At 38.0% G+C, this 16927-nt stretch overlaps 3 protein-coding genes and 1 long non-coding RNA gene across 10 annotated transcripts in view; 3 read left to right on the top strand and 1 right to left on the bottom strand.

The window, feature by feature from the left end:
* The first annotated feature begins 4300 nt into the window (after positions 1–4300).
* On the top strand, positions 4301–5239 carry LOC119494986 (gastrotropin-like). The gene is made up of 4 exons (XM_037781264.1): positions 4301–4560; positions 4654–4817; positions 4913–5002; positions 5105–5239. The coding sequence occupies exons 1-4, from the start codon at positions 4494–4496 to the stop codon at positions 5156–5158; spliced, it is 375 nt and encodes a 124-aa protein (XP_037637192.1). The 5' UTR covers positions 4301–4493; the 3' UTR covers positions 5159–5239.
* A 1460-nt stretch (positions 5240–6699) lies between these two features.
* LOC119494987 lies at positions 6700–7377 on the top strand. The gene is made up of 4 exons (XR_005208330.1): positions 6700–6788; positions 6882–7045; positions 7147–7236; positions 7346–7377. It is a non-coding gene; the product is annotated as an uncharacterized LOC119494987 (long non-coding RNA).
* Positions 7378–9228: 1851 nt separating this feature from the next.
* Positions 9229–11355, bottom strand: LOC119494985 (gastrotropin-like). 2 transcript variants are annotated; one of them, XM_037781263.1, is made up of 5 exons: positions 11193–11355; positions 10930–11090; positions 9941–10030; positions 9729–9835; positions 9229–9499 (listed from the first exon to the last, which is right to left on the bottom strand). In XM_037781263.1, the coding sequence occupies exons 1-4, from the start codon at positions 11257–11259 to the stop codon at positions 9776–9778; spliced, it is 378 nt and encodes a 125-aa protein (XP_037637191.1). In that variant the 5' UTR covers positions 11260–11355; the 3' UTR covers positions 9229–9499; positions 9729–9775. The 2 variants fall into 2 exon arrangements, with proteins under 2 accessions (XP_037637191.1, XP_037637189.1); XM_037781261.1 differs by having other exon boundaries at positions 9229–9835.
* Positions 11356–15066: 3711 nt separating this feature from the next.
* The window catches only part of LOC119494420 (NACHT, LRR and PYD domains-containing protein 1 homolog), a 42948-nt gene continuing 41087 nt past the window's right edge, over positions 15067–16927 (top strand). For 4 of the 6 annotated variants that reach the window (XM_037780285.1, XM_037780284.1, XM_037780286.1 and 1 more), the window contains exons 1-3: positions 15067–15320; positions 15838–15882; positions 16255–16492. In XM_037780285.1, coding sequence (XP_037636213.1) covers positions 15080–15320; positions 15838–15882; positions 16255–16492 — 524 coding nt within the window. In that variant the 5' untranslated portion in view covers positions 15067–15079. Of the gene's footprint in view, positions 15321–15837; positions 15883–16254; positions 16514–16927 lie in introns of all 6 variants that reach the window. The other 2 variants (XM_037780282.1, XM_037780280.1) reach the window with 2 other exon arrangements.

The following is a 16927-nucleotide window of genomic DNA, read 5'->3' as shown; positions in this document are numbered from 1 at the left end:
GCCTCCACAGCTCAGTCAGAGCTTTCTATGTTTTGCGGCATTTTGATATATAGAAATCTATTCAGTGACGGAGCTCTCTCTCACACACCAGACATTATACTCCAATATAATGCTTGCAGATTGACCGCCCTTCTCGTGTTGGACACAGTGGACAGTCAGTGGACTGTGGGCATTTTTTTTGAGCCTCAGCTGTGTTCTCTCCAACGCAGCAGAATATGTTTTTCATTATGACGTTGAAAGAGTTGTTTGGTCGTTTTTCACAAATCTGTAACCATGTGCAAATGCTTAATCACATCAGCTCACACATCTTTAATTAGCATTAAGTAAAAAAAAATAAATAAAGCCCAGTGTTCCTCCACATAAGCCTGATCAAAACCTAATTAACTTGGCATACAGATTAAAGAGCAATCCGTATTTGGCACACGATGTGTTTATTTTTAACAACATTTGGTAAAAAGTGATGTTGAGATTGACGTGATTTTTCCAAGATCTCCAATGTTAAGTGGCCCATCTGTGAGGAGAGGGTGGAGACGGGGGAGCAGTGCACCGCTCGTGGCTGTCAGTTTGATAATGGATCATTCTCACAGTCTCCTGTAAGCTTTTAGGGGGCTGAAGAAGCTGCTGGCTTCCTTTTATGTGTCCTCCAGGAAGAATTTGGGAGAGGGTGGGTCGGGGGTGCAGAGAGGGCTGCTCACCTTACGTTATATGGTGGGTGAGGGTCTCAGTACACAAACGTACAATACAACATTTAATCAGCAGGGGTGTTTTGTGCGTATATGCTGCGAATTCCTACATTAATTTGTGTTGAATCAAATGACCTGGACTTATTTCAGTTTAGAAGAAGTGTTCACAACGCACAGAGTCAGAGGAAGGAAAGGGTTAAAAGAGGCCCGGCAGCTATTTTTGACCTAAGGCCGTCTGGCAGGTTTATCCAGCCTCACTTTAGCATAATTGTCTTACATCCATTTGCTATGCAAATACAATGTTTCTGTGAAGCGTCATTAAATTGTAAACTTTGCATACTAAAGCAAATGTATATTAGTATAAATCTATCTTGCGCTCACCAGTTAAACCTTTGTAGCTGGTAGCAATACTTTACTCACAGTGCACTGAAATGACTATTTTGATACAAATAAATATTTTTTTATGTGTATTTTGTGTAGCTGTGAAGAATTGGACATGTGCAAGAGGAGCCATTATTATGGAAATGATAAGATATCCAATAAGTATCAATAATAAAAACTACATTTAGTCTCTTTAATGTGAGGAAAAAGGTTATCATCATACTATTTCATGAAAATTAGTTTAATAGTAATTCTTTTATTCTTAGTTGAATATATGATCATGTTATTCTCCTTATCATCGTGAGTTTTCCTTTATCCATCCCCTCTCTGATTCAGTGATTCAAAAGTAAAAGCAGGCCACTGAATTTCAGCTTTGAAAATGTCCCATCCGTATCATTAAAATTCACTTTTATTCCTCATTAAGAGCACGTGACAAAAAAAAAGCTACTATCCTCCCTTGTGATGTCACACTCATTAAAAAGCTCCATAACAGGAACTTTGTGATATTATACCATAAGTCAGATTTTTTTCTTTTTTTTTCTTTTTACCATATAACAGCTGCAAAAGCCCCAGATTCTTTGATGAGTAAGTTCTCCATTTTCTCTTTTTCATGGTGAAACTCAGCATGTCAAATGTCCAGGACGAGTGGCTGAATCTGTTACAGAGGGAGCAATGTGTTCATGTTTTCACACACATTAGTGAATGGAAACTTCTCGTTCATTTTGCCACCATGCAACAGCTTTTCTTCATTAAAAGAAGCAAACTGCTAAACAAGCAGGATACTTTTATATCCCACAGTCAATATAAATGACAGCTTTCCAAATGTGAATGTACTCCAGCTATATATTTGATAACATTTTATATCCCTTTTGCAAAAAGTAAAACCCCATTCATTCTCTTAATGGAATGAGGGCGCCTCGTAGTGGTGACAATGGAAAAGTGCAGTTTTTTTATGCAGCTCATCTCCAGTAATAGAATCAATAGAAACAAAAGTAGTAAAGAAAGGACTCATAACATTTGTGGATATATCTGATTGAGACACTTCTCTTTCATTTCAGTATCAGCAGCTGTAATGTGTATCCATGGCAACTTAGGGTTTCCTCGTTGAGGGTAAACATGATCTCTGTTTATTTATACCAATTTGTTTCCAACTATCAAACTGTACAGTGTCTACGACTTGTAGCCAGGGCTGTTTTTGGATTATATTTGAAAGAAACATTTTACGAATGGAAGTGGTCCGGCTGTATGGTGACCTCCGCCCTTTGGCTGTTTGGGGAAAACCCGACGTAGACACACAGTAGCCTATGCATGTCTGGACCAAAACTTTAACTGTAAAAGAAAGAGGAGCAGCAGTGAAAGTTATCTAGTATTTAAAAAAAAAATACTTTCCTACATTTCCAAAGTTCAAGTCATCAAGAGCAATATATGGATATTAATAAATCTTATTTTATCAACATTTTACTCTAAGTACTTTGGTCCCACTTACATGAATGTGGGTTTCTCAGATGCTCATGTTCATGTTAGCTTGATCATCAGACTGAATTAACATTTCATTTCACTTCATAATGTTCTTCATATCATTTTGTTTCTTATTATAATTGCTGAAAACAATTGTAGATGTGGCGATTCAGAGGTCTGGAACCAGGCTGTGTGTATGCTGTATTTGAAATCAATAGCCCTCAAATATGATACATAAACATACACTGAAATGTCTGCAGTTAAGTGCAACAACACAAAAAAACTCAATAAATACTCAAAAAAAAGTTGAATGAACACCTGTGTCTCAATAAACTCAGTATCTCTTCCTGCATCTGGATCTATTGCATTGTATTAGTTTGCACATGCAGGCGTTCGTGATATTGCGTTCATAACACCAGACATCTCCCGAGGCACAGATCATATTAATCAAATACTCATTAAAATATATTCTACCACCTGAGCCGAACCGAGGCCCGGCCCTGCTCAATTTCTGAGCCTGCAGCGGTTCATTTCTGCTGAGTAATACTGACAAAGGACTCACATCCCCAGCAGATATTTGATCTCATTTACTTTATTTGTATTTGAAAAAAACAAGACGAACCTTCAGCAAGCAGAAAGAAACATAACAAGATAAAAACAAAAGTATGATGAGACCAGATGCCTAACAAACTTTTGAACCTTTGAGTTCAAATGATGATTAAATACAATAAAGAAAAAGAAAAGAAGTCTAAACACTGTAACATGGACTTAATTATAAAAAAAATACCTAAATTCAAATTAATAAAAACATGAATTTTCCCTTTTAAAAACTGTTTTGGGAATAAATATTGCATAGTTTAAGCTCTGTTTCCCTCTAATCCTCCTGTGACCAGACATTTATTCATTCATTTTTACCAGGATTTTTCTCCAGATGCTCATGTGATCTGCTCAGTGTCTTTTTCACTCTGTCTCATGCAGGGGAAATGACAAGTTGCATGTCCTGTGTCCAGTGCATGCTTTGGTATTATAAGCAATGTGTAATATTCTGCAGGTTTAGATCCTCCAGTATCTGTGAGCACACGTTATCAACACCTCTATTCTGTGGAACATCAGCAGAGGAGGTCTGTGCAGTGGTAATTTAGTCAATACTTTACCTTTTTATATGTACGATCCATCACCCTGTTCATGTTCAGTACTGCTGCTGCAGGCCTGCTGCCACCTTGGATTCCCCTCTTCCTACAGTGTGACAGGTATTAGCTGGTATTGGCTCAGAAAACCCTGCATCTATCCATGTGTCTCCTTGTTCATCAGTGGAAGGGAATGGCAGCTACTGATCTGGGGTCTCTCTCAGCGCTGTGACAGTCAGTCAAGGTTATTACAGAGCTGTGAGATGCATTCACTGCAGTATTGGGTGTTCGATTGGCGGCACAGGCAGGCATGTTAGTGTCATGACAGCTGATTTTAGAAGCTAATGTTACTCACTTGTAGAATTGTTTGTTGGCTATATGTACCGTGGATTTCAGTCTGATCAATCAGGTCATTACCAAGACAATAAAGTGCCCTGATTGCATTTGAATGTCACTGTAAAGTTGAATACAAAACATAATATGTGCAAAAGACACCATTTTTATTCAGTATAAAAAGAGGCTGATCTGTGGTAGATCGCGAGCTCAGCTGTGGCACAGACCTCTCTTAAGGAATATGTAAGTGTTCATTGTGCTGAGAGTGTAGTGATGGGTAAACTTGAATGTAAATTGATATGGAAAACATTCTGCTATCAAGTTGCTGATTAAGCTGCATGTCAGCAGACCAACAATTAGAGATGTATTTCTTTACAGATTTCAATTAATTTGGTTAAACTGGTGAGAAATAAAAAAAAAATTAGCATGAAGGGGACAGAAGCAGCATATAAAGAGGTCCCAGTCGCTTTAGTCCAACTGTCAGCAGTAGTCAGCAGAGCGTTGCTTCATCATGGCTTTTACAGGGAAATACGTTGTGGAGAGCCAGGAGAACTACCGTGAATTCTTGAAGGCTGTTGGTAAGATACCTCTGCTTAGTTTCATAAATAAATATGTCAGAAGTGTTGGGTTAAAATGTGATTAGTGCTAACTATGTCTTATCTTCTCTGTAGGAATTGAAGTTCCTGAAGACATAAAAAATGAGGAGATGATAACAGATATCTATCAGAACGACCACTTCAGGCTGACAAAGTTTTCGATGGACAAGACCTGGAACAACTCGTTCGTCATTGGGAAGGAGAGCGAACTGGAAACTCTGGATGGAGAGACATTCAAGGTCATTTTCATATTGTTGGTTTCTTATTAAATGTTTTATGATATTTTTGTTCAAACTGCAGTTTGATCATACTTGTTTTTATTTGTTATTTTTAGACCACTGTCACTTTGGATGGAGGTAAACTCAAGATTCAGTTCCCCAAATACGTTTACACCGCTGAGATGGTTGGTGGCAAGCTTGTTGAGGTGAGTACGTCCAACTTTACACTGGTGAGATTGTGAACATGTGTCACAGATGTGACAGAGAAAATATGAAATATATTTACATTCTTATTTCCCTTTTTTTAGGTCAACACCATCTGTGCCGTTACTAACAAGATGGTTAGTAAGAGGACAAACTGAGCTGCTTCATTTAATGACGCCTGAAACGGCTGCAGTAAATGTGCAACAATAAAACATTTCATTAAAAGAATTCAACATTCATCTCTTTGTGTCTTGTATCTAACATTATTCATTTTTTGAAGGATCAGCTGATTACAGTGTGTAAACAGGTGTCTGTTGCATTGATCCATTTATTTACTGGAGCTTTCATCAACCATCACAGAATGAGGAAACCTTTGTTAAGACATTGTTTGTTAAAGCCCTGCTAGTAGCCACTACTGGTCACGCTGCCTCCAACCAGACCAAAATAGTCTAAACCAACTCACTGATCAGAGGTGACATCCTCTGAGCCCTGTGCTCTTCCTAAAGGGCTACAAATAAAGGGAATGATGATGAATAATGATCTTATTATAATAATGGCAATAGGATGATTTTGCTCATTCAGATTATGGCATGGACAGTCGGCATGTTAAAAGTTTTTTTTTAATGTCAGTGTGGCTTCGACTTGTTTTTAATTTAACATTTTGAATGACACTTTTTTCTCTTTTTAGCTCTTTTTTTTGCCACAGCTAACTTTGCAATTACAGTTTCTGCACACATCCTGCAGGTCACAATGAAAGGATGTCTCTTCTAACTAAAATGTTTTACATTTAGGTTAATACAATAACAGACATACAAACTAAAACATCCCCCACACAGAAAGAGTAATAACTAACGAAGCACCATCACTGATATAACTGCCTTGTTTATTCAAACCAGTGGTCCTGTGGTAATTCAAACTAAATGAGGAAACACAAAAGAAAAATCCTCTGACATATTAGATAAAAATGCCTGAAGGATGACACATATAATACCAGGTTCCTTTTATTTGTTCAACACAATTAGCAGGGTGTGTCTGTGTCACTCCTAATATGTTTTGCCCTTTTGTTTCCTGCACATGGATTCAAACTTTAACCATTAAATAAATCTAATGCCAACAATAAGACATACATCCTTAAACATATCTGTTTTATCTTCTTGTGAAATAGTAGTTTGTCTTTGCAAGTTACACAAAAAATATGGTTTAGACCCAGATTGTCAGAGGCCATTAACACAACACCAATAGAGTGAAACAAGGGAGAGAAAATTCCAGTATTGCTGGCAAAACATGCTATATTTCAGTGATTTATATTGGATCAAACATAGACACTACAGGTAAATTATTTCATACAGTAAAAAGTTTCACCCCTTCTGTTGAGTTAGATCTGTAAGAAAGTAAAACAACAAATACAGTCGTGTGAAGTCAAGAGATGTTCCACTTGCTCACTACAGATAGTTACTTTATTGCTCCTGCTTCAGTAAATTGGAGGAAGCAGTTTCATGATGATCCATTGAAGCATGTTGAGTCTCGCAGCATTAGATCCTCTTGCTAATTCATTTGAAAGTCACACCCTTCTCCCTTGGAGTTATGCCCTTCTAGAGGACACATGGAGAAGATAAATAAAAATTAGCATGAAGGGGACAGAACAGAAGCAGCATATAAAGAGGTCCCAGTCGCTTCAGTCCAACTGTCAGCAGTAGTCAGCAGCAGAGCGTTGCTTCATCACGGCTTTTACAGGGAAATACGTTGTGGAGAGCCAGGAGAACTACCGTGAATTCTTGAAGGCTCTTGGTAAGATACCTCTGCTTACTTACTTAAATAAATATGTCAGAAGTGTTGGGTTAAAATGTGATTAGTGCTAACTATGTCTTATCTTTTCTGTAGGAATTGAAGTTCCCAAGGATTCCAGCAGTGATGACATGATAACAGATATCTATCAGAACGACTAGTTCAAGTTGAACAAATCTTTGATGGACAAGACCTGGAACAACTTGTTCGCCATTGGGAAGGAGAGCGAACTGAAAACTCTGGATGGAGAGACATTCAAGGTCATTTCATACTTTTGTTTCTCATTAAATCTTTTATGATATTGTAGATATTTTTGTTCAACTGCAGTTTGATCATACTTGTATTTATTTGTTATTTTTAGACCACTGTCACTTTGGATGGAGGTAAACTCAAGATTCAGTTCCCCAAATACCTTTACACCGCTGAGATGGTTAGTGGCAAGCTTGTTGAGGTGAGTACGTCCAACTTTACACTGGTGAGACGGTGAACATGTGTCACAGATGTGACAGAGAATGCAGCTTTTTGATATTATCTTTATCTTTTTTCCTCACTTTTATTAGGTCAACACCATCGGTGCCGTTACTAACAAGACTAGTTAGTAAGAAGACAAACTGAGCTGCTTCATTTAATGACGCCTGAAAACGGCTGCAGTAAATGTGCAACAATAAAAGATTTCATTAAAAGAATTCAACATTCATCTCTTTGTGTCTTGTGTCTAACATTATTATTTTTTTGAAGGATCAGTTGATTACAGTGTGTAAACAGGTGTCTGTTGCATCGATGCATTTATTCACTGGAGTTTTCATCAACCATCACAGAATAAGGAAACCTTTCATAAGACACTGTTTGTTAAAGCCCTGCTAGTAGCCACTAGTGGCCATGCTGCCTCCAACCAGACCAAAATAGTCTGAACCAACTCACTGAGCAGAGGTGACATCCCCTGAGCCCTGGGCTCTTCCTAAAGGGCTACAGATAAAGGGAATGATGATGAATAATGATCTTATAATAATGGTAATAAGATGATTTGCTTATTCAGATTATGGCATGGACAGTTGACATGTTTAAAATTTTAATTTTTTTATGTCAGTGTGGCTTCGACTTGTTTTTAATTTAACATTTTGAATGACACTTTTTTTTCTCTTTTTTAGCTCTTTTTGCCACAGCTAACTTTACAATTACAGTTTCTGCACACATTCTGCAGGTCACAATGAAAGGATGTCTCTTCTGACTAAAAGGTTTTACATTTAGGTTTATACAATAACAGACATACAAACTAAAACATCCCACACACACAAAGTAATAACTAACGAAGCACCATCACTGATATAACTGCCTTGTTTATTCAAACCAGTGGTCCTGTGGTAATTCAAACTAAATGAGGAAACACAAAAGAAAAATCCTCTGACATATTAGTAGATAACTGTATTTTCTGCTCATTTGATATACAAATACCTGAAGGATGACACATATAATACCAGGTTCCTTTTATTTGTTCAACACAATTAGCAGGGTGTGTCTGTGTCACTTTTGATATGTTTTGCCCTTTTGTTTCCTGCACATGGATTCAAACTTTAACCATTAAATAAATCTAATGCCAACAATAAGACATACATCCTTAAACATATCTGTTTTATCTTCTTGTGAAATAGTAGTTTGTCTTTGCAGTGAATATGTGTACAAGTTGCACAGAAAACACGTTTTAAACCCAGAATGAGACCATTAACACAACACCAATGGTGTTCAAAATCTCCAGCCATTCAATGTGTGAGACCAGGTAGTAGTGGGTGCAGATTCACCTGTTAATGCACAGGGGAGGAGTCTAGAGAAGGGGAGGTTATATAAAGGCTGGGTGTGTCCTGTTCAGATCCCTTTTGTCTGACACCATGCTGCCACACCAGTAAGTTTGTTCACAATGATTCTGATCATTAGTTTTAGTTATTTCTACCTGTTATCAATCCAATTTTAATGTTTGTATCCAACTCCTTAACAGATCACAGTATTGTTCTGGAGCTGTGTGATATCGGCCACTTACCCATGAGATAAAGTCAAACCCAGTAAGTAAGGCAATCTGTTTAACTTTAGAAAAAGTGGATGTATCATTTTGTTAATTGGTATTGACTCATGTTTGTTATAATTGGAGTATTTCATCCCTAAGAGTGTTGATGCATTAATAATTTAAGATAATTTATGTACCTCTTGTTTATAATTTGTAATTTTGGTAAGTATGGATATAAATATTGATTTTTAATTTGTTTATTGTGCAGAAAAATCCATAATCGTTCATCATTCATCCGTCATCCATCCTCCACCCATTATCCTCACTCAATAAATGGTTAAATGGCTCTTGGATCCTGCTGTTTTAATGTGCATACCAGCTAGAAGTTCTATGGTTCAGTCTAATTTAATACTCCCAGACAAGGCAATAATAATAATGTAACTTGAGTAGATTATAAAGTCGTTTTTATTAAATGGTGTGAAACAAGTGAAAGAAAATCCCAGTATTGCTTGACAAAACAATCTGTATTTTGTGATTTATTTTGGATCAAATATGGACACTACAGGTAAATTACTTCATCCTTGTAGAAATACAGTAAATAGTTTCACCTCTTCTATTAAAGGAGCAGTGTGTAGGATCAGCAGTGTGTGATGGCATCTAGTTGGTTTTAGATTACAACCAAGTGCCAGGAGGTCCATGTAGACATAGACGGCTCATTCTAACACAAAACACAACGATTATTATTTTCAGGTGAATATACATTAAAGAAAACGTATTTATTAATATCATATTCCATTTCTGTCAATACATCCTCCTAAATGTTATACACTGTCCCTTTAAGTAAGATCTGTGTGAAGTCAAGATGTCCCACTCTGCTCCTCACTACAGATGGTTATACTTTATTGCTCTTGCTTCATAATTGGAGCAAGCTTTTTCATGTTAATTACCTCCCGTATGCAGCCTCTTTTATTGAAGCATGTTGAGTCTCGCAGCATTAGATCCTCTTGCTAATTCTTTTGAAAGACACACCCTTTTCTCCTGGAGTTATGCACATCTAGAGGACACATGGAGAAGATAAAGATGATTTGGGATGAAAATACAACAAACTACAATTTGTATTCAGGATGGTCTCAGTGAGTGAAGTGGTTACTTCTCTTACCATGACCAGCTTATCCTCAATGATCTCTGCTGTGAAGAGGTACTGAGGAAACTGAACGGAAATCTTGTCGCCTTCCATAGTGACAGGAGCCTACAGGTCACACAAGTCACAGAGGTCACAGCTTGATTTCATGAAAGCTTTATGTCAAGTTGAGAATATGTGGCAGATTTGCACCCTTATGAAAAAGTAGTTTTATGAAGTATACTTAAGTAAAGTTCAAGTGTCTTTCCCCCGAGTAAACTTTATGTAGTAAGTATATTTACATCAATTTGCTAGTAGTATATTTGTAAGTGTACTATTTAAATACTTCTTGATACTAAATTGGCCCACTTTTTAGTTTATAAAAGAATACTTTTAAGTATACTTTAAGTGTAAGAATAGTAAACTTAAAGTACTAGTTTACATATAAGTTTAATTTTGTCCTAAACTATATATATACTGATAGTACTTAGCCAATGATTTATGTATTACATAAAGATACTTGCTCCTTTTGCTATTTGACTGGATGTTTTGTGATAATAAAAAATAAGTTTTCCTTGTATGCCTCTAGGGTGAACGGAGAAATAAAAAATAAATAAAATTCTTGATGAATTGAAGTAAATTGATATCAAAACACACTTTTACAAACTCTCACACACTTTAACAAGCTACTCTATCAAAACGTAAGCACAACTACAAGCCAGGTATTCTTCTCTGTAGGCCTATAAGGCAAGAATACTTAATAATACTTTTAGTAAGTATATCTAGATCAAAAGATTAAGTACAAGTATAAGCCAAGTATACTTAGACTTTTCTGTATACTTGTCAGTATAAGCCAAGTAAACTTGAGTATACTTTTAAGTATGTCTATGATAAGTACATAAAAAGTAAACTGAAAGTATACTCTTATTTTAAATGTAATAGAAGAATACTAATAGCACACTTGGATACATTTCTTCTCGGTAAGGCAGCTAAATGATCATTTTGTCTAGTGCCTGTTATCAACTCACGTTGAATTTGGCGCCCTTCATTGTTGCCAGCTCACATTCCTGACCGACCGTGAACTTATTGGACCAGGTCCAGTTGGGAATGGTCTGTGTCCAGGTGAAGTCGTTTCCATCCTGAACCACCTCCGTTACCACTTTGTGATCCGTCTTGGCACTGAGAAGCCCTGTGACAGAGCAGAGGAAATTCCAAATGCAGAAGTTTAAATGAATGACGACTCACATTTATCCACTTGTCTATCAATAATAATAATAAAAAATCTTAATACCAATTACTTCCAGAAACTCCACATAGTTGTCTTGACTCTCCAGCTCATATTTCCCAGCGAAAGCCATGATGGTGAAAGACAGGAGACGAAGTGAGGAAGGAGTTTATGAGACAAATTTTTAAAAAAGGAGTGGCCTGGTACAGTTTTCAGTTCCTTTTGAACGGCCTCTTCCTCTTCTCTCATATATATATATACCTCCCCATGTGTCACCCCCACATGTGTGTGAAAAGGACAGCAGTGTTTTTCCAAGATATTGTTTTATGCTATAATGTTGTAACTTGGCAAAAATCCAAAGTATTTCCCTGCTGCTGGTTCTTCCAGCACTTTGCAAGTTTGAGCATGTATGGTGCTGTAAAAAGCTCAGAACATAAAATACAGCACATCTTTGAACGGTCAATGCATGTATTTTCAGCTTTATGTATCTTTTTCTTTCTTTATTTGAGGTTCAGGACCGATTTCTAACTTTAAATGAGAAAATAACATCCTTGAATTGAAGTTGGCACGTGTAGTTAAGGCATTTAAGGTGAAGAACTGCTTGGAAAAAGACCAAAACAACGCATATAGCAAATAAACCTCCACCAGCATAACCCTGCTAACAGTGAACACGAGTTACAATTAAAGTACATGGTTGAGCAATTGGGGTTTCAGTTCTCCTAGTCTTGCACAGTGTTGCAACTAATGATTATTTTCGTTATTGGCTATTCTGCTGATTCATTTCTTTTTTAAAAAGAATCTATTTTGCTTTCGTGCTTTTTTTCCCATTTGTATGCACATGAAAGGTCTGCAAAAGGCCACGCCAAAGAGAGTTACACTCCCCCACAGAAACACTGCTCCTCAACTGCCTGAAACGCCTCGCTTGAAGTCCCGCCTTTTCTTCCGTAACGTGGTGATGTCACTGAGTAAAATATTATACCTGCCTAGCAGCTAGTTTGGCACGCCCTCAAACAGAGCTAGTTAGAGCGGAGTCTGGAGAGTTTGGTTCTGTTGACCAATCACAGCAGACTGGGCTTTTCGGGGGAGACATTAAAGCATGTAAACATGTTCTAGTAGAAATACAAGTATGCACCTGAAAATATGCATAGGTTCTTTTTAATGTTTGGTTTATAACATGTGATATAATGAAGTGAAAAAACACTTTCATAGAGCTGTTGAACAGGAAACAGCTAGTTTGTCTGGCAGCAAATTATCCTTTTTACACTTTGTTTTTTTCTATGTATTCAAGAAGCAAAAATGTATTAAAGCTGAAGTAGGCGAGATTGGAGCAAATATGATTAAAAAAAATATTTTTATAAAACGGTCGCTATATTCTGACAGAATACATGAAACAGATCTCATCTCATCTTCAACCACTTATCCGGGGTCAGGTCGTGGGGTCAACAGCTCCAGCAGGGGACCCCAGACTTCCCTTTCCCGGCCCACATTAACCAGCTCTGACTGGGGGATCCCGAGGCGTTCCCAGGCCAGCGTGGAGATATAATCTCTCCACCTAGTCCCGGGTCTTCCCCGTGGTCTCCTCCCAGCTGGTCGTGCCTGGAACACCTCCCTAGTGAGGGGCCCAGCGGGCATCTTTACTAGATGTCCGAACCACCTCAGCTGGCTCCTTTAAACGCAAAGGAGTAGCGGCTCTACTCCGAGTCCCTCACGGATGACTGAGCGTCTCACCCTATCTCTAAGGGAGACGCCAGCCACCCTACTGAGAAAACCCATTTTGGCCGCTTGTACCTGCGATCTAGTTCTTTCAGTCATGACCCATTCCTCATGACCATAGGTGAGAGTAGGAACGAAGATTGACCTTTAGATCGAGAGCTTTGCCTTCCAGCTCAGCTCTCTTTTCGTCACAATGGTGCGGTAAAGCGAATGCAATCACACCGCTTCACACTCGGCTGCGAATCGATCCAGTGAGTGCTGAAGGTCACAGACCGATGATGCCAACAGGACCACATCATCTGCAAAAAGCAGCGATGAGATCCTCAGCACACCGAACTGCAAACCCTCCTCCCCCCGACTATGCCTCGATATCCTGTCCATGAATATCACGAACAGGAGTGGTGACAAAGCGCAGCCCTGGCGGAGGCCAACCCCCACCGGAAACGAGTCCGACCTACTGCCGAGAACCCGAACACAGCTCTCGCTTTGGGCGTACAGAGATTGGATGGCCCTGAGAAGTGACCACCTCACCCAATACTCCCTGCTCACCCCCACATGAAACAGGTAACCTGAAAAAAAACATGTGCCTCTGTGTCCTCCGGTGCTCCTAACGGCATCTGCAAGATGACAACCAATCAGAGCTGATCTGGGATTTGCTGTCCAGCAATCGTCTGAGAGCCGGCTGTCAATCACTTGTGAACTCTGACCAAACGGTCAAACTAGGCCGCGCTGATCAAATATGAATCAATATTCTGTTACGTTAATGCCTATTTCTCGCCTCAAATGTATTCAGAATCATCTTGTAGTGCACGGTTTAGTAAATGAGAAAGTTTGTGACCATGTTGCCATGTTGAGAAGATTCAGGGAATAACAAGGACCGCTCACATGACCGGAGCAAAGCCAATAGGAACGCTGAATAGGAAAGCTCGCTCTCTGAAATGACCTGTGATTGGTCAAAGTCTCCCTTCACAGGTTAGATTTCTTAAAGTCTGAAAACAGAGCCATGAGGAGGAGCAGGAGTCTAGTTTTCTCTCAGAACACTTGAATACAATATGCTGAAAGGTTATTATGGAATTTTAGCCCAATGATGCCAAAAATATACTCCCTACTGCCACTTTAATTATTGAGTTTTAGAGATACTGGTAGACAGTTTTTGTTACATTCGGACAGTCTCGTCTGGTTTCCAGTCTTTATGCTAAGCTAAAAACTTGAACTACTAGGCTACCTGCCAATCATCAATTTATTATAGTGTTGCAAGTAACCTATTTCTTTTTCTTTCAAAATATGTGTAAGCCTACATAAAATACCGAGTAGAGTATTGTGGCACCGTTTTTCATTCCAATTCAAGCACTGTGCAACAAAATAAATCTAAGAAAATAAATAAATAAATGAAACTAAATAAACTCCCATAGTTAAAAGTAACCTTAGATGTGAATATAGACCAGGGGTGCAGACCTGTGGATTTTTAAAAATGGAAATGAATAACTGTTCTTTGTTTACATTTTCATTTTTATTTATCATTGTTGTAGGTCTATGGTACGACGGAGTATTAGGGCCACATTGAGGAAAACAATAAATCTGACATTTCGAGAATAAAGTCATAATATTACGAGAAGAAAGTCAGAAGTTTACGAGAAAAAAGTTGTAATATTATAAAAATAAAGTCATAGGTTTACGATAAAAAAAGTTGTGATACGATAAAAAAGTCATAATGATATAAAGTAGTAATTTTACGTGTTTTCTTTTTTTTTCTTGTAAAGTTATGACTTTATTCTGTAAATCTCAGATGTTTTTTCCCTGAATGTGGCCCTAATACTCCGTAGTTCATTTGCACTTTGGCCGTCACTGCATTAGACTTATATACTATATACTTAGACTATAAACTGTGTTACCTTCATCACAATGCTCAAATGTTTTGCAGCTCCAGACAGATTTTTTTTTTTTTGTCCTAAAATGGCTCTTTTGATAGTAAAGGTTGCTGACCCCTGTGTTAGACAGACAGATTTGAAGCAGCCCCAGTCTGTTTGTAGGCTACCACTTTGCTGGATTGATAGGAGTGGCGTAATCGTTGTATTTCCAACAGCAATTGAAGGCACAATAAGTGCTCACCTGTATGCACTTCCTCTTTCGCTTTTATCGCTCTCCAGCTTGTCGGGTTGAAATCAAATTCTTGTCCAGGACGTTTAAATTTGTGAGAAATGGCCTCCGAAACTTTCAAAAATGCGTTAACACGCACTCTAATGGACCTGAAGAGGAATAGATATTTAGCCTTTAGGATCTTCTGCAAGGAGCTGCTGAAACACAGAGAAAGGCTGCAGCGCAGAGAAGGGCTGCATTGGGCTACATTCAGATCCTTGACGAATCCAAACCCCACAGAGATCACCGACCTCTTGGTTTCAACCTTCACCGAGGATGGTGCTCTGTCAGCGGCTGTGGATATGCTGACGAAGATTGGCTGCCTGGACGAGGCACACAGACTAGGTAAATGATGATATGTCCCCTTTAAATGATTCAGCTACTCCAATAAAGGCTTTTTAAAAATATTTTTCCTTCCTCGTTGCCACTTGTTTTAGTATTTTTGGAGTGCCTGGATGCCTTCATGTCCATCCAAAGCTTTTAAATACTTTGATGCAGAATGAATAATATTATTAATATATTATAATATAGTAGCATAATGTGAAGTCTGGGTTTCATCAGACTGCTCGCAAATAATTAGCTGTAATAGAGTGCTACAGGAATGAGTCCTAAAACCTGGAAATGAGGAAGCATTTTAGTACTTTCGGTTCCCTCATCTGAAAGTCTGAACTGTACTAATACTAATAAAAACACACTGTTATTATCAGTGGCAGAGCAGCAGTGTTTCCTCTCTGTAGCATGTTACCTGTTTAATAAACACCTGCACATGAATAACAGCTGCAGTCTAACTGTACTAACCGTCTCAAAGTCCAACATGTTTTTAAAAATTGTAATGTAATACTATGTCTTCTTATTTTGGCAGCCATGGAAGCGCCTGGACCGTTCTTCAAGCCTGATCCCATGGGCAGTGAGTCATTTCTTTGTTTTCTGAGACACTACTTTTTTTAATTTTACATTAACACATGGGTATAGATGTAGTTTTTTTGGTTCCAAAATTAGAAATCCACAGTTTGAAAATGACCTTTGTTCTTCTCAAAAGTATTGCTGGCATCAAAATCAACATTTTCTGGGTCTCTTTTCCTATTAAATCATTGTTGTATGTGAGTCATGTTTGTGTGCTTTGTAAAGTGTTTGAATGTGACACATGCAACATTTAACAACCAAAATGACAATCTTAATATTATATGTGAAATGTCCATCAGATACACAAAATAGGAAGAAATATGTTTAGTATTTTGCAATGAATCCAATAAATTACCAAAGAGTATTTTTCCTTTAGGTCCTCCCTCAGATGAACACATTGTGGATAGATGTAAAGATCAGCTGATCCAACATGTGAGCGACGTTGAACCAATTTTGGATGAGCTCCTCACCAAGGGGGTTATTCGACAGGAAAGTTATGATAAAATCAGCGCTCTCCCGACCTCGGAGGAGAAGATGAGGGAGCTCATTGATGGTCATCTGACAGCTGTTGGGAGCAAAGACGTCTTCTACGACCTCATTTTGAAGACATGGCCGTTAGTAGCTCAAGGTCCAAGGTGCAAGGCTTTTATTTTCATTATACAATACAGGATTGCACAATGAAATGTGGCTGTATCCCGCTCCACACACAGAAAATGTATGAACAGATATTCAAATATTTAAATTAAAATAGAATAAAACAATAAAATAGGAAATCATCGATACAACAACATTGACTGAGGAAGATCTTTCAGATCGAAACATTGCCTCAACCTAACAGTCCTTTGTGCCCTGCAAATTGCTGTGTAAAACAAACCTTTTGTACATAGATTTGTTCAAATGTGTCTGCCATCCCAGCCTTGATCAGTAAGGCTAATTTATATACTAAAACTGATTAAATGAATAAACTAAATGTATGTTTCTTTAAGCCAACTGGAGAAAAAGACTACAAGGACCATGAGTAAACAATGTTAGTTGTCTTACCATTTCAG

Source organism: Sebastes umbrosus, chromosome 9, assembly GCF_015220745.1.
Source record: "Sebastes umbrosus isolate fSebUmb1 chromosome 9, fSebUmb1.pri, whole genome shotgun sequence".
Classification (NCBI taxonomy): Eukaryota; Metazoa; Chordata; class Actinopteri; order Perciformes; family Sebastidae; genus Sebastes; species Sebastes umbrosus.
The sequence above is the reverse complement of the archived record's forward strand: the minus strand, read 5'-3'. Positions and strand labels throughout refer to the sequence as shown.